Genomic DNA, 18,343 nt, shown 5'->3' with positions numbered 1-18,343 from the left:
TAGTGATGACTTTAGTCCAGTCTCTGACTCTGGACTAAGGCTTTAAACGTGGTCTCATAAAATATTCTACCAGTGATGTTTTTTTTCCTCTTATAGATAAACACATGCAAGGGTGACCAAAGACAGTGTTCTCAAATGATTCACAAATGCATTGATTAAAGACTGCGAAACAAAAACAACTGCGTTTCCTGCTTGAAAGGAGAAGCGTGGTGTGAAAACATGTCAAAAGGTCATCATAAAACCAACTGGAATATATACCTTTTAGTATTACACAACCATAGGCTAAATGTAATATTATATAAAAGATAAAAGATAGATAGGATAAAAGGTGTGGAGAGAGAAGTAGCTCTGTATAAAGCGAATAAAGTCTCATGCCCAATCATTTCTACTTCTACAGTGTCAAGATTATTAAAACCACTTAAAAACCTATATACTTTGTGGACAGGGGGTCCCTGGGGTCGATACTAGTCCCTCTCTTTTTTTCTCCACGACAGTGACGACACCAAATCTCTTTGCCTATTATGAACATACCCAAGCAAAGAGGACGTGTGTGTGTGTGTGTGTGTGTGTGTGTGTGTGTGTGTGTGTGTGTGTGTGTGTGTGTGTGTGTGTGTGTGTGTGTGTGTGTGTGACAAGCAGCGGTGGCGGATATGATAAGCCGAGAGATAGCTATATAGGGTAAGAGTAGAAATATAAGCTTCTTCTCAAAAGTAGGTTGAATGTTTTGTTCAGAAAAGCAAAATTAAGACACAGCAATCTCAGGAGCAAGGGGGAGGGGAGGTTGCAAAAGTACAGTCACCTTGACAACATATGTAGACAAAGGTCTCCCCTAACAACAGTAGTCATCACGCTAATACCCTGTAGAGGAGAAGTCTAAAAGATCCATTAGCTATTGGCTGAATGATGCCGCTATACATGGTTAAGAGAGAACCAGTGACACTACCTATACAACATAGTATTGCAATACATTAAAAAATAATTAGCACTGAAAATTAAAAGCAACATTTAAACAAGATAAAAAGAAGTGCACCGTATAAATAACAAAGACCACAAAAATAATTAAGAAAAAGAAAACGCAGTAAGTGCAACTCATACAAGACATAGGTGCTACAGTGGCTGGATGTGCTTTTTTCAGGAGAGGGTGGGACAGGTACATCACATTTACGCTTCATCACAAATCACTGTCTCCACCACAAAAGTATTCTCAAAGTGACGAATGTGATGGCAGTTCTTCGCCTCACGCTTGTTGATGCCTGCAAGGAAAACAAAACAGTGTTTAGATGAGGCAACATGAGGACATACTGTGCTGTTGCTTTGTTTGTGACTATTATTATTATTATTTGGACACAAAACATTATTTGGAAACCAAACTTGTTTCCATTGGTGTTTTATTAAAACCACAATGTTCCAGTTGAGTTAAATTAACGTCTTTCACCCCCATTTTGTCATTGTTAATTCCACATGTGGACTGTGTTTCCAGTCACTGATGGCTTGGGGAGGGTGTGTAGATCAGTGGTTATCAACTTTTTCAGGCTGTGACCCCCCAAAATAATCAGATTGATTGAGTAATTGATTGATTGATTACTTTACTGAAAATTCATTCAAAAGGATAGACACAAGAAAGCTTGTTTCCGTTGTGACCCTTTTGGGGAAAGGGGACATGGGGATCAACAATACAAAACACAGACAAAAGCGAAATAGGCTAGCCCTTTCCTTTTTGGAAAGGGGGGCAGGAGACAGGAAGAACATAACGAAACAAAACAAGATAGATTTTTTGTTGTTTCGTTTTTCATTTTGTTTTTATCTATTCTACACTAAAAGGTCAGTAGGCCTACATGAATTTAAAATGAAGGTCATGTTATAGGGCGTGAATTAGAGCTGTTAAATCTGTTAAAAAAGAAAACCAGAACGCATTTTCACATTTTGACACTCAGTGAGTATGTACGACAAGGCATCATTCCCACGGCCTTTAGATGGCAGATAGAGCCTTCTCTGGGTAAACGCACTGATGACTATTGTGAACGCTGGTGCGCTATTCTGAATAAATGCGCCATAGACCTGATGACATCAGTGGTCGATCAGCTCAAAAAGGATACTATAGAGCTTGATCAGACGATCACAGACACACACTCTGAGCTAGAGAAAGCTATCAACGATGAGCTGAAATTCAACAATGTACTCAAAGTACACCAGGAGTTTATTGACAAACTCTCTGTCGAAACCAAAGACAAAAAAATTAAGAAATTCAACAAAGATAAAAAAGACAAAGAGGAAGGAGCAGTCTATTCCTGGAGGATCGCCGAATCCCAAGATGCAGCGGCACCACCGGCAGCATCCAAATCCAGAGAAAGTAGACCTCCACATCCTCCCCGCCGCCAGCCGTTCTCCGATCAGATGTCAACCAGCAGCGCCTCCTCATCTACCTCGAACAACGCTTTTTTATACAACAGAACCAACCGCCGCGGTCGCGGCGACCGCCGCCGAAACTCCGGACAAGGCGGGGGAAGAGGCTCAGACGGATTCTCCCGGAGACCACAGACCCGCTCATACAGCAGGTCACAACGGGACTGAATGTCGCAAACCTGTCAAGTAAGGAGCTCAGCCACGCCCACCTGGCATTACTAAGCAGAGGTTTAAGTTTTGTTCCTACTAATCAATCAAGTGACTTTGATGTGAAAGTGGATTTGTTTAAATTCTTCAGACAAATACGTCTGAGAGAATTTTTTATGCCTAGTTCTGATTCGGTTGTGGCCCCACCTCTCCCTTCTGACGCTAATGTTACTACCATGCCTACTCCATTCAGAAATAAAAGCACCTTTATCCCTCCTAGCAATCGCAATGCGTCTATTGAAACTTATTGTAGACTGGTTGAACAAGAGATAATGTCACTGTTACAAGAAAAAGATGCACACATATCTCATTGTAATCTTAATATAGACGAGAAGCAAGCTTTGCTTGATCTCAAGTCTGATAATTCCATTGTAATTAAAGAGGCTGATAAAGGGGGCGCTGTTGTTTTGCTCAATAAATCTGATTATGTCATGGAATGTCATAGACTGGATGAAACCTCTTACACAAAACTTCCCAGTAATCCTGTTGAAAACTTCAAGGGTACAGTAAATGACACTCTACAAGGTTTTTTACGTTCTGGTGAGATTACAAAAAAGGAATTTGAATTTCTTAATAAACAGCATCCTAAGACACCAGTGTTCTATATTTTACCTAAACTTCATAAAAACTTTGAGAAACCCCCAGGTCGCCCCATTATATCGTGCATCAACTCAGTAACAGCACCTCTCTCTTCTTTTGTATTAAACCTTTTAATGAACTCCTCCCGTCCTATGTGAAAGACACAGGTCACATGATATCCATTGTTGAAAACCTTGAACCCTTAAGAGCAGATACCTTTCTGGTCACGCTGGATGTAGAGTCGCTGTACACAAATGTACCTCACGAAGGCGGCATCCAGGCCCTGGAACATTTCCTATTAGAGCGCCCTACCTCAGCCATACCCTTTAACTCGTGCATTGTCAATCTGGCTGAGCTAGTACTTACACACAATTACTTCATGTTTCAGGATGACTATTTCCTACAAAAGAGGGGTGTAGCGATGGGGTCACCTATGGCCCCTAATTACGCAGGCCTGTATGTTGGGTACCTAGAGAAATCAAAGATTCTCAATCCTGCTCAAAACCCATTTTTAGCTAATATTACTCTTTGGAAAAGATATATAGATGACGTCTTCCTTTTGTTTAATGGTACAAGAGAACAACTTAATAACTTTTTTTTGTTTGTTAACTCATGTTCAGATCATCTGAAATTTACCATGTCTTTTGATTTTCATTCTTTGAACTTTCTGGATCTACTGATCTGCAGGGGAGAAGATGGTGTTTTATATACTGACCTCTACACTAAGCCTACTGACCGAAACAGCCTACTGAGAGCTGACAGTTGTCACCCGCTACATCTAAAAAACAGCCTACCATATAGCCAATTTTGCAGAGTCAAACGTATTTGCAATAAACCTACGGATTTGAACCGGCATTTGATAAAAATGCAGGCTAAATTTAAAGAACGGGGCTATTCCAATACCCAGATAGACAACGCCCTGGATAAGATCAATCATAAACCTAGGTCTGATTTATTTCACAGACGGAAAACAAGACTCAGTCAACCATCTTCTCCACTACCTATTCTAAAGTCATATTATAAAAAAACACTGGCATATTTTACAATCGGATTCACTATTCAATAACACCTTTTCCAAACCTCCTCTGATTGTTTTCTCTCGTGGTCAGAATCTTAGAAATCACTTGGTCAAGTCCGATTTACCCCCTGTCCCAACCCCCACTCAACGTGTATTGGCTCCTATCCCTAACGGCAACTATAAATGTGGCTCCTGCGCTCAATGCAACAGCACTCGCAAATGTCATACATTTAAGCATCCTCATTCTGGTAAAAATATCCCCATCAGAGGCATTATTACCTGCACAACTAGGGCTGTCATTTACCTTCTGACATGCCCGTGTGGCAAGGCGTATGTAGGTATGACTTCTCGTGAATTAAAAGCACGCATAGCTGAGCACCGCAGCACTATTCGGTGCAAGAATATTATATATCCTGTTGCCGCCCATTTTGTGGAAGCCAACCACCCTGTATCCTCTCTACACTATATAGGCATAGAAAAAGTGTCTGTACCTAGAAGAGGAGGACAGATTGATCAGCTTCTGCTTAAACGCGAAGCGTTCTGGATTCAGTCCTTAAAAACACTATCTCCTCTTGGCCTTAATGTAGATTTTGACCTCAAATCCTTTTTGTAAAAACAAAATACAATTAAAATATTTTTGTACCTAATACTTAACCTTTTAATTAATTGGTAAACCCTTCTTTTAACCCTAATTGTAATGGCCTCCTTCCCCCTTTTCACCTGCAGGTGACCTATAACTATACTGTAGGCTTACTCCATCATAAAGAGGGGCATTCAGGTCTATTGTCAGTACATGGATTTAATCCACAACAAATCTTTGAATATTTTTCTATATTGATTGCATTGAATGTATTTAATTATGTATTTTATTTTGTATACATTTTGTATAGATTTCGCTGTTGTATGGTTCTATTATTGCACAATTGTATATCTGTTGTATTTCTCAGATACATTCTAGTGTCTCTATGACAAGGAATGTATATTCCAGAGCCCCTTATGAGGCCTTATAGTCATCTTTGAGATAAACTCCCTTTGTATGTGAACTTGAGACACCACATGACCTTGATCCCTACCTCTCATATCATAGGGACAGGTCTTACTTAACCCGTGTTCCCCTACCCCCTTCTGATTGGTTGCATGACTCTCTGGCACCATACTTAAGTGTGAACCATTATGTGCTCTGTATTCCCTGATGAAGGCTTAACCGCCGAAACGTTGGATTCATTTTTGTCTTACCTGCTGTCCTAATAAAATATTGGCACTCTGGCTATTGGCGTGTGCGGCCACCTTCTTGTTTTTTCAAGATTTCCTCCACATGTTATAGGGCCAACCATCTTTTTAATATGAATTTAAAGTTTTCAAAGGAACTGTTCAACTTGAGGCTGGAAGGCAAGTCATTTCACTAAACTGCTGCCGAGTATAGAAATAATGTTTTTCCCACATTTAAACTAGGGACCCTGACAAGCACTTGGAATGTAGGAGTTGAGGCATTCAATTTAGTTTGACTCTTGGTTCCACAGATAAATATTGTGAAAATAGCAGATCTACAAAGCGTGAGTTGTGAGCTTGTAGATTGGCTATTTTCACAAATTCTGCCTTTCCAGCGCTTATGATGAAAACGAAAGTATCTGCGCTGTGTCCCGGAAATTATTCCGTGTTCCCGGAAGTATGTCAATTCCGGTGGTGTTGCTTTAAATAGGAGCCATGCGGCCTGAAAACCGTGGCACTCTGAGCCAATAGCGCCATCTAGTGGTAGCGGGCAAGGAGTTAAAGCAAAATTAAAATTTTGGCAACTTTAATGTTAATGGCAACTTTCAACCCCTGAATTTACCATGATCCACAAATTATTTCATTTACAAATTTTAATATGTTATTTGGATCCTTAAACAGAATGTCTATTTTTCTTTTCTAGGGCATGTCAGTCAGTGTACTATATGGGACAAATTTTACATCATAATGATGATGTAAGTTTTACCTAAGTAAGGTGACCTAACCATTACCCTAATACCTAACCTCTAATATTTCCACCCTCTCCCTCGCAGTCTTCTTAACCTACAGGCTATAATGCCAACCCGACGTAATCCCCTACAAAGCCCCTCATCCCCAAACTCACGTCTGTGGGAGCTGCGGCGCTTCAGGCGGTAGGTGTCCTTGCCGTTGCACAGGCGGTAAATGAAAGGTCCCAGCTGCCGCATATTGTGCACCTTTCCAGCCACCACCATCTCCTCATGGATGATGTAGGTCTGAGGCAAGTATGTTCCTTTCTGCAAGAGACAGAGTCATGTGAATGTCAAGCTGAAAGAAATCTCTCTTTTTTTTCCTGCCTTTATTGATAGGTTGAAAGTAGACTGACAGGAAATGGGGAGAGAGATGGGGGGGAAGACACACGGCAAAGGCCGTCGGGATCGGGAGTCGAACCCGCGGCACGCCGTCAGGCTGGCTCAGCAGCCTAGAAATCTCTCTTTTAAAACAAATTAAAACTATAAATTTACCAAACCATAAATACTTGATTTATTTTCGTTTATACATAGCTAGTTTTTTCGACGCTCTATTTTATTCCTTAAATTATCTCTATCTTGTATGAATTAAATATGGTAATAAAAAATATGAAAGAAAAGTAGATATTTCACACAGTTTGCAGAGCATGATATGGTGGTTAGCTAACATACAAGACTAGTTCAACACCTTGTTGTTTATGGCTGGACCATACACAAAACACTAGGATGTGTAATTTGAAACAAGCGTTACTACCGTATACAGGAAGTAGGGATGCACGTTTGCGCGATATAATCGGTAGCATAATCGGAATCGGCCATATTGGCCATATCGGCATCGGATCGGTCTAAAAATAATCCAGATTATTTTTAATCGGTTTTCACCAGCAAAATAATAATATATATCTTTTTTAAATGACACTGTCATCAGACAGAAGAAGCAACACTGTTACAGTTGGAGGCCATCGATATTGTCCTTTTCTTTTTGCTGAGGTTTGCGTGATCTGCGCAAAAGGACAGTTAACCCATTTTGGGCGGGAACCCCTTTTGGTGTTTTAAACATTATGTTATAATTTAGCTATTGAAAAATAGCAGATCTACAAGCTCATAGCGCGCCACTCGGTGGCGCGCTATGAGCTTGTAGGTCTGCTATTTTAGAAAAATCGTGAAAATATTTATTTCAGAAAAATTTTGAGGTCAGGCCTAAATGGGTCAAATGATAAGGGACAATATCGGTGGCACCCAACTGTACCTTGACGTTGATAAGAAGCTCCCAAAGGTTGCGAGGTGGCATGACGATGGTGGTGTTCAGCTCAATGACGTAGCACTTGTCCAGAGCGATGTCGTGATAGGCCGTCAGTCCCTGGTGAAGAAAAACAAAACGTTGTTTTTGGTAAGCGTTCTATGCTTTCACAGAATTGCCTCATGGGATTGTACAAAACTGAACCAGGGATTATTAAACTCTCAGAGTTAAACGGACAGTCGGACACTGAGTAGTTTTCTTTTTACTTTACTCATGCAGGGTTCCCCAATACATTTTCCTCAAGGGCCATATTTTGACTAGGGAACCAGGCTGGGGGCCGAGTCCGCACGCGCGAAAAATTGTGTTTTTTTATTTTTTCATTAATGAATTAAAAATTGTTCTCAACCAGTGGTCCGGGGACCACCAGTGGTTCTTGAGGGTGTGCCCAGTTTGACATGCATAGGCTACTGACCCCCATTTAATGCCATTTATATCTGGGACACCCCCCAAAACAAAACAAAACAATTATTTTTTCCTTTTTTTTAAAAAATTCTCCTAGGGGTTCCAAGGGGGCACTCCGCGGGCCGCAAATGGCCCGCGGGCCGCCTATTGGGGAACCCTACTGGGAATTATCTATTGATACAGGGCAACATTTCTAGGTAACAGTATTTTCCAGAGAATGTAGCGCTAGAAAATAATACATCCACAGAGAGGGTGTGGAATAAAAGTATCGGCGACATGGGATTCACAACTCAGATAGGGCAGTTTGAGCGCAGCTTTCAGAACATGTCTCGTTTACTGTGTCCACGCCTCACCCTGTGGAAGTCATGGATGATGTCAGCGGGGTCGCTGCCTCCAAAGTGGGGCACGGGCACCGTGATCTGCTCATAGTTGTCATCCAGGTAGATGCCCACGTTCTCCTCCAGCTCCTGGCGCCCGCGCAGCGGCGCGTACATCGAGTCTTCATACAGCACCCTGCAGTGGAACAGGTTCTCCTCTGGCATCTGAGCGCACGCACGCACACGCACACGCACACACACACACACGCACCATTGAATTGTCGTTGTTGTAACAATAATATGTATGGTATTTATGTATGGCTGCAATCGATTCTTCAATTAGTTGCCAACTAATTTAGTAATCGTAATCAGCAACTAATCGCTGGAGTTTTTTCCCCCCAGTGTTAAATGTAATACTCAGTACGTTTTAACAGCGGGAGACCTTAGAGACCAATGGCGAGCGTCGCTTGAATTTCATAGGCTATCGCCCCATCGTCGCCCAAAAGATGATTTTTTTCAAATATTTTCGGCCGACGTTCCTCCGCCCACTTTTCGACCATCGCCTGTTCGCCTGCTATCGCCTCTATCGCCAGTAGTTGCCGGGTCCCATTGACAAATAATGCACTTCCGGAAAATTCGTCTGGCTGTCGCCCGCTGTTAAAACTTACTGTAAGGCTAAATAGGAGTGAGCCATCTGCTGATACAATCTGATGATACTGTTGCACATGAACAGTACTAGCGACTGCAAAGCAAAATATGACACATAACAATGGTGGCGCCCTATGCAGGTATCCAAAAACAATAAAACATCTAAAGTCTGAGGCCATTTTACCTGCAGTATTTGATAGAGTTTGTATTGTACATTCACAATAAAGCCAACACAACTACATCTGTGTTCTGTTTGTTGATTCAATGATGACCAAGTACTTTAACTCCAAGGCTTCTTTATTCAAGGTATACAAATGTTTGTCCTTGACATGAACTCTATCTGATCTGACTTCCTGCCTCTGTGTGCCCTTATATGGATTTCACTACCGACACTATACAGACACTGACACCTTGTGGTAAAAGATAATAGATAATGATCATGATCATCACAATCTGTACCTGTGCAGATGTCTTGAATATTTATTTTTAAATTACCTATTTGAATTTAAAAGAGTACTGTTACCTTTTTGAAATGTGTAGCTATTCTTTAATCAAATGTATGCAGTCAGAATAAGAGTAAAGGTAGCATGTGTGGCTTTATTTATTTGAATGGCAGCTTAATTATCTTACCAACAGCAGTATGCATCCACGCCAACATCCACCGTCCATAGGCTGTTGAGAGCCACTGTTTCATGTACAGTATTCATTTGCGACAGTTTCCTTACATACGGTATATTAACTTTTGTAAACGTTTTTTATGTGGAAAAGGGATCGGGTATATCTCCTTGTGCTGCAGGGAATGCTGAGCCTGCATGAATGGTCTGTCTCTGCCTGTTCTTCTCCCTCGTTTTATTATTATTATTTATTATTATTTCCCTCTTCAAATAACGCAGCATGAGCATTTTTCTGACTGCTACATAAGGATACAGACTGCTGCGCCTGTTTTACAGTCACTCTGCCACGCGTTGTGATCATGTAGATCTGCTAATTTTCACTGTGTTTAGGCTTTTTCAAAGACATTTCTGTGAAAGGTGGGCGGCAGCCAGATGCAAGTTCTTGAAAGATTTTGACAATAACAAGCCCAAAATATAGAATACCAACAATTTAATTAAAAATTATATCTTTGTATTAAATTGTATATATATTTTTGCTCTCCTTTCCAATTGGCCCCCTGACAGCCTAACATGACTCCACCAGATGCGGGCTGTATTGAGTTCACTAGTTCACAATACAGCCTCCACCTCAGCAGACAGTGTGTCTTACGTGTGGTATGAAGTAATAGCGGTACACGTAGATGGAGGCCAGCACCAGTCCAGACATGAAGACCACCAGGCCAAATGTCAGGCAGCACAGCCCATTCAGGGCAGACTTCCTGGGCCGCAAAGGAAGAACCAGCTCGTCCTCATCCTGGAACGGACACAAACAAAGAAACACGTGCTTATCGATGTGTTATTTGCAGACAAATCCAGAAAATGACTAGGCTAAATACTTGCCAAAAATGAAAAAAAGGCCAGACGTTGTACAAGGGAGGAAAAAAAAGACTAAGCGTGGTCCAAGGAAGCGATGACAAAGCACTTGGTAATGGGAGACTCTTGACTGAGATGGTGAGTAATCTTTTCAGCCGCCCCCAGACTTGCAGACCATCTGCCACACGCGTCAAATTGTGTTTGTTGGCAGCATGGCACAGCTTATGTACACACATTGCAAATAAATCCCAATGCATGGACCTCTGCTTACTACCATATTTCCACTGCCAAGTGGGAAAGGGAAAGACTATTTTAAAACACTCGCTAACAATTAAAGCTGCAATCCGTTAACTCTTTGTGTGTGAATAAAATGTTACTTTGGCAAATCTGTATGGAGTAGCATGTTAATACAATACAACTGACAACTGCGATGCTTGTTGGTCACATCAAAGGTTTCAGCTATATAAAAGTATAAAACTGTAAAGATTATTTGTCGTACGAGCTCCATCATTGCAAGAAAGGTGTCAAGAAAAACACTGGTCCGATATCAATATGAGCAGCGTGAAATAATTATATAAATAAGGAGCACGCATGATACATACAAAACGTTGCGTAACTGCTCTTCTATTAGGACCTTATCGTTCACAAGGGGTATTGCATGAACGTCAAAAAGTGCAATTCATCATCTATCGAACCAGGCTTTCCCATACCTCAACAGTAGGAACTTTGTCACTCGCGATTGCACCTGGGTTTAAACCCATTCTGGGCAGGAACCCCTTTTGGTGTTTTAACTAAGCATTATGTTATACTTTAGCTATTGAAAAATAGCAGATCTACAAGCTCATAGCGCGCCACCGAGTGGCGCGCTACAAGCTTGTAGGTCTGCTATTTTTGAAAAATCGTAAAAATGCGGCACAAATCTTTGAATATATATTCTTTCAGAATTCAGAGCGAACGTTTTTTTTATTTCGACGTCAGGCCTAAATGGGTTAAACCCCGGTTCAAACTAATCCCTGGTAGGACTTCACATGGTATAGAGTGCAGCTTTAAACCTTTAAAAAAAATATATATATATATATATATATATATATATATTCACCCATAATGAAAATCCCAAAACAGGGACACTGATGTGAGCTAAAAAGACAAAAGGTTGCTATTCTCAGCTGGCATCCAAGAGGAAAAAAGTCAGGCTGATGTCATTATTACAAGGAAATGTCCCAAGATGGAAAAGAGAAGGATGATGACACTCCTGTGATGACACGGTATGAACAGGCAAGACCTGTAATAAGAAAATTACACATAGCCATATCCATGCTGTACCCTTGTATTCTTAAACCCAATATTAGGGCATATTTTTGTTCAGAGTCTCAGCATCTTTTTTGTGGTGTACAGTAATTTGATATAGGCTACGCTGTATATTTCAGTGCACGGTACTTTGGAAAGCCTATAAGTTATAACCTTTGCTGGAAAACAGCACCAGGAAAGAGAAGGGCGCGCAAACAAGCAAATAAACGGTCTAATTTCTAGGAGTCTCTCACCCAAAGTGGGATTCTTGTCACAGTGACACACACTTGGGTCTGTCTGTCTCCTAATAGAAAAAAATCACACCCGTGTGAACTGAGTGGTGCAACTCCCCTATCCCCTCTCCCCCTGCCTCTCTTTCTGTGTAATTAGCAGGCAACAGTGCAATGTGTGTTAATACAATACAACTGCAACATCTGTATGGTGGACTCAGGTGGAGTATGTTCATAATAAATAGAACGAGCATGGTTGGTGCAGTGGTCCCTGCTCTTACATGGAGAAATTTAGACCCTTAAAGGATCCAGATCATCACCTTAATAGTCTAGTTTCCAGCCCATAGAGCCCCATTGTGAACCCGGACATGTTGAGTACACCAAAGTTTTATGTTAGAAATGTTGAGTATGGGTCCCCAGCATGTAGAAACTGCCGGATGCTAACTTGCATATGTTGAGCAATTTTCATAATTGGCATAATATGTGACCATACCATTAACAACCTATAGAAGGCACAAAAAAAAATCCAAATTTCATCATGCTTTATGTAGCATGTGACATGTCAAACTAGAGGGTTTTGATGATGCTGAATCCATTCCAAGCATTAGTTTTGCAAAAAAAACACTCATTGGGCTAAAAACGGCCATAGCTACTTGCCCAAATGTGTGATTATGGCCGTTTTAGCCTAGGAGTGTATTTTGTGCAACACTAATGCTTTGAATGGATTCAGCATCATGAAAAACCCCTAGTTTGACATGTCACATGCTACATAAAGCATGATGAAATGTAGATATTTTTTTCCTTATAGGTTGTTATGGTCAGATATTATGCCAATTATGAAAATTGCTCAACATATGCAAGTTAGCATCCGGCTACATGCCGGATAACACCACATAAAACGTTGGTGTACTCAACATGTCCGGGTTCACATTATGGCTACTATATACTATACAGTAGTAGTACTGCTGCTTGAAGCACACATGCATGATGTGGAGGGAGATGCAATATAAATGTTGTCTCCGAGTCTCTCTCGTGATGTGCTCGGCACTCAGGTTCGAATCCCAGGTAGGGGTATACAAGTAATGTATTGTGGGAGCTAAACCCTGCAGCAGCATGATTGTGCCTGGGTGAACTCCATCCACTGGCCTGCTTCCGTGCAGAGCTGCTTGTGGTAATAACCAACTTGCAATGCAGCGTGCACCATTTTGTCATCCCCCAGATTAGCCTACATTGTGCAATCAATTGTGCGAACGTATAAATTAAACTAAAGGATCGGGTCGTTTATATCCGTTGTAGGAAAAATCCAGACGTGGCACATAATACACCACCACATCACATCGCCCATACATATAGATATAGGCCTATATTAGTTTGTTTACACGATTTATACATATTAAATGTTATTCAAAATGTCGTGTCCGGCTGTCGGCATTGGGACAGCGGTCTAACTTAACGTTAGTAACTTAGTATTATAAATAGGTAACAGCGGTGTTGTCGCAGAGGAGACCATGCATTCTCAGGGCATCATTTTGTTTCCATACAAATGGCGCTGGAAGCTGTCAGGGGGGAGAGAGAGAGAGAAAGTCCCCTGCTGCGTTTGTTGCTACAGTGCAGGTGCAGCCTAGGATAAGTGTGATACACCGACCGCTGTAAAATAGGCTACATAAACATAATAATGACACGGATCCGGATCGAAAACAATAGACATCTATCCGTGACGGGACAGAGTGAGCGTGAGACACACACACACACACACACACACACACACACACACACACACACACACACACACACACACACACACACTCTCTCTCTCTCTCTCTCTCTCACCGGGTCCGTCTGGTATGGGATGAGGACCTCGGTCTTGTCGCCATCCTCGGTCTCTTCTTTCTCCACTTTCTGTCCCGCGACAGACTGGAAGGTGATCTTCACCATGGCTTCAGTTTGTTAATCTGCACTGAGCTATAACAGCAGCAGAAACGCAAGGTCTTTTTATGTTGCTCAGACACAGCCTAGTGTGGGATGGGATGGGCCTCTCCTCCGCTCTCTGTCTGTCTGTCTGTCTGTCACCACTGGGGCTTACAGTAGCAACAATGTATCTGTTTTGTCTTTGATCTATACCGGAAGTTTGCAGCTTGCCTGTTTTCTGTCTCCCCGGACGCGTGCGTATGTCTCACTAGTCGAAACATAGCAGGGATTTTTGTCCAGCGTCCACTTTATAAAGTCCATGCTCTCCAGTGAATAGCATTTATCCATTTAGATAACTTTTTAATTACTTATCTTTACACAGAAACATTACTTATTACTTATGTTTACACAGAAACATAATGTGTGTCATATAGCATCGTTTAAATGCTTAATTTATAGTTTTAATGTGCAAATTAATCTTTTTTTCAATACTCTAGAGGATACTCTTATTTTGAAGAGATCGTCCACCGGAAGTCTTATATTTGCTAGCTTAGATTTGCCAAAAAAACAGTGCCCTTAGATTTGCCTTTTCTCTCTCTGTTCAGTCGTAAAGGGATAGTTCAGATTTTTTGAACTTAAGTTGTATGAAATACTTGTCATTAATATAGTGGTTGCAACTGTATTAATTGATTGCCCGAGTCCCATGGTGGGAGTTCTGCTCTGGTTTTGGTCAATATTAAGTAGTTCCGGTCAATTTGTGGGGGGCACTGGGGCCACGCAGTAAAAGTAAATGAATCCACAAAACGAACGTAATTTGTATTGTTGACCTATTTCTAAAATATTAGCGCGACTTTCGTTCAACTTTGACCCCTCTATCACATGGAACTATTTTTTGGGCGTAGTGATATGGACACAAAAAAACATAGTTCTGTGTGATAGAGGGGTAAAAAAAGAACGGAAGTTGCACTAATATTTTAGAAATAGGTCAACAATACAAATAACGTTAGTTTTGTGGATTCATTTACTTTTACTGTGTGGCCCCCAGTGCCCCCCACAAAATGACCGGAACTACTTGATATTTCACCAAAACCAGAGCAGAACTCCCACCACAGGACTCGGGCAATCAATTAATACAGTTGCAACCACTATATTAATGACAAGTATTTCATACAACTTAAGTTCAAAAAATCTGAACTATCCCTTTAAGGGGCCAGCCCCGGCCAGTTCAGGCTGCATCGATGTCCTCCAGGTTTAATTACAACACTTTCTGGTTCTCAAATGTTTTCATTTAAACACTTACAATTATTTCCCAAACGAGGGGACAGAGATACATGATATCATATTGTTTTAAAAATACATTTAAGGTCCAATATTTCTACAAAAATGTCTAATGATTGATACCGTGCATATTATTTATTTTCCGAAAAGCATACATTTATAATAAAAATATACATTTATTTAGGAAAACATTGCCAATTGTATGTCAAAGTGCCCACTGGACCCCCACATTGACATTTATTTCACCACAGACCCACATTTGACATTTATTTCACCGCAGCACCATTTTGAAAATAGTTTGTGCCAGGGACTTCCATAAGAGTTGTCAGATTTGTCTTTTTTTTCTCCTTCAAAAATAGCAGATCTACAAGCTCACATAGCCAATCTACAAGTAAGCTCCCTTTTTTATTATCAGAAAAATAAAATAAGGCTTGTCAAGTGTGTCTGGGTAGTTCAGTCGGTAGAGCTCTTCAAAGGTCATTGGTTCAATCCCAGCCCGGGCACCACCAACTCAGCATATGAGTAGCATGGCTTGGGTGCACGGCAAGTCATGCGACAAGTACTGGGAGCTGATGGTAGGTGTGGTGCTCCACCTCAGCATTCTAACAGGGATATAGATAAGACTCTCGCATTCTCGGCTGATACAGACAAGCCTCTTCAACCTACTTACTTTGTTTGGTTAAACCGTTCCTCATTTTGCTGGGGACCCCTTTGGAACACACAAAAGGACCCATGGGTCACCATCCCCATTGGGGATGCCCAGGCCACACTTTGAGAACCACTCTTCTACAAGCTTACGTGTTGAGGTTTGTAGGTGTGCTGGTTTCAGCATGCGACGACACGGATACTACGGAGTAAATGGGCATGTCCTTTTTTTTGCCAAATTATATATATATATAGAAACAGCAGCAGCCGGACTTGGGCTTAAAATAAACTGTCCAAAAAGCATAATAATGCGGATAAACAACAAAAGAACCAGACACATGGAAGAGGAGGACACATTTACATACCGGGAAAGTGTGATAGCTGTGGACGGTGGGACAGAGGAGGATGTGAAGTCAAGAATAGGGAAAGCAAGAACATTCAACATATTAAATAAGATCTGGAAAACCAAAACATCTAACCATGCTCAAAATCTTCAACTCCAACGTCAAATCTGTACTGCTGGATCAGAAACCTGGAGGACAACCAACCACATCACCAATAAACTGCAGACTTCCATCAACCACTGCCTAAGACGCATCCTCAGGATCTTCTGGCCAAACCGCATCAACCTATGGGAACGCACCAAACAAGAACGAGTAGAGGTACAGCCATAAGGAGAAAGTGGAGCTGGATTGGTCACACACTAAGGAAAAGCAAAACGGCAGTAACCAAACAGGCACTAACATGGAACCCACAAGGCAAATGGAGCAGAGGGAGAACCAAATACACCTGGAGAAGGAGCACAGCCACAGAGCTAGATGTCAAACAGAAGGGACTGATGTGGAAACAGCTGGAGAGGATGGCCCAAGACAGAAAAGGGTGGAAATGATTCATCAATGGCCCGAAAACAAGGCCTAAGTACAGTAAGTAAGTTTCAAACTCAACATTAAACATTCTAAATAGATCCAAGTTTGTATCCTGTCGCAGTGTTTGTGAAAAGCAGTAGTTCCCTAGCAACACAATTCCAATTCCACTGACAAGGTCAAGGTCTATTACAGAGAAATATTAAAGTGTATCATTGTTTCAACAAGGCAAATATTCTTCTCCAATGTTGAATAGAAACGAGCAAAAAAGGGAATGAAAATAAATAAAGTTAGTGTTTGTTAAGGTATTTTGTCAAAGGCTTCATACAAAAAAAAATGTGACCACAGGTTCATTTTTATTTCAAAATGTTTGTTGTTTTTTTTGCTTTATTTTTGTTGTTTCGGTCATAGCGCCCATGCCGTTTGACACTTTTTTAAAGAACCCACACACTCTTATGTTGGAACTGGAGTCAAAGTCAGAGCACAGCCATACAGCTAGGAGTTAAATTTAACATCTCAACGTTGTTAAATATTTGAGAGAGAAAAAAAAAAGAGAAAACAATCCAGTACGTTTTTAGTAGAACATCATGCACAGCCAAAGGAGGAACATGCAAGTTCAGTGTGCATGGAGGAACAATGGGCCCTTTTAGTACTGTAGTACAGTTTGGCGTTTACACTCAAATCTTTGCTCTTTGGAATAATGAAAATGCTAAACCGCCCTTGCTTTAGCATTACTTGATCTGTCATTCATCGCAAATTAACAATTCAGTCGAGTGAAATATGAGATTTTGCTCAGCCCCATGTAGATAACCCCCAACATGCCCAAAGTACTCGGTTACCCACAATGCATTACGCTCTTAGTCTTATGCAACTGTACTGGAATTGTAAACCCGCAGGGAGAGAAAAAGGCTCAAACTTGAGAAGGGGGTGGGGGAGAAAAAGTTAAGAATGATGTGCCGAGTTCCTAAGCATCATGACACAGTCACCCCTGAAGCCACACTTCAGTGCGGGACCACACAATGCTCCCAGGCCACCAGCAAAGCACTAACAATGAAAAATAAAACCCAAGTTAATAAAGCATCGTTGTTGGTTGGTGGTGATGACAGGGTCTCGGCTCTGTAACAACGGGTTGGTCGTCTCAGGAGGACCCACAAAAAGTGCACGAGCACACACGATTTTGAACACGCGCCAAATCCCTTTCTCTCCACTACACCCTTAGGTCTGACTTGCACGTAAGTTGCGTGCAGGGTGTCGATCGCCAGAAACAGCCGATCTGAATGCTGCGACACACTGTGGTGAGCTTAGATCGGCTATTCCCGGCACTCGACAACCAAGTATGAATTATGACCTACTCGCATCCTCTTCCCAATCCAATCCTGTTCATCTTTTCAATCTGTGAGATATTCTCAAATAATAGTTGCAGAATTAAAAAAAAGTATAGATCCAGAGCTAATACCATGACATTCCTCCGCTGTACAAATTATTAATGTCCTATTAGGTTAGCTAAACATGAGCTGGCCCTTTTAAAGTTTATGTACAAAAAGAAACCCACCAGCAACCATTTCAGCAGTAAAATTAAAAGCAAATAATAATACGTTGATCATTTGCCATCATTTCATATACAGTTAGATTTGATTACAAATTAACCAAAAACAAGATGTTTAAGGTTATATATATATATATATATATATATATATATATATATATATATATATAATGTCAAGGTTAAACAAAATCTACAAAGCAAAAAAGAAGAGTCATATGTACATGTTTCACCCTGTCCCAGAAAAACAAA

General features: G+C 41.1%; 1 protein-coding gene across 1 annotated transcript; it reads right to left on the bottom strand.

The window, feature by feature from the left end:
* Nucleotides 1-1,114: 1,114 nt before the first annotated feature.
* Nucleotides 1,115-13,939, bottom strand: LOC306932305 (integral membrane protein 2C-like). The gene is made up of 6 exons (XM_079514055.1): nucleotides 13,685-13,939; nucleotides 10,135-10,278; nucleotides 8,260-8,448; nucleotides 7,454-7,564; nucleotides 6,321-6,471; nucleotides 1,115-1,253 (listed from the first exon to the last, which is right to left on the bottom strand). The coding sequence occupies exons 1-6, from the start codon at nucleotides 13,787-13,789 to the stop codon at nucleotides 1,162-1,164; spliced, it is 792 nt and encodes a 263-aa protein (XP_079370181.1). The 5' UTR covers nucleotides 13,790-13,939; the 3' UTR covers nucleotides 1,115-1,161.
* Between the last annotated feature and the right edge of the window lie 4,404 nt (nucleotides 13,940-18,343).

Source organism: Electrona antarctica, assembly GCF_951216825.1.
Source record: "Electrona antarctica genome assembly, chromosome: 11".
NCBI lineage: Eukaryota > Metazoa > Chordata > Actinopteri > Myctophiformes > Myctophidae > Electrona > Electrona antarctica.
The sequence above is the reverse complement of the archived record's forward strand: the minus strand, read 5'-3'. Positions and strand labels throughout refer to the sequence as shown.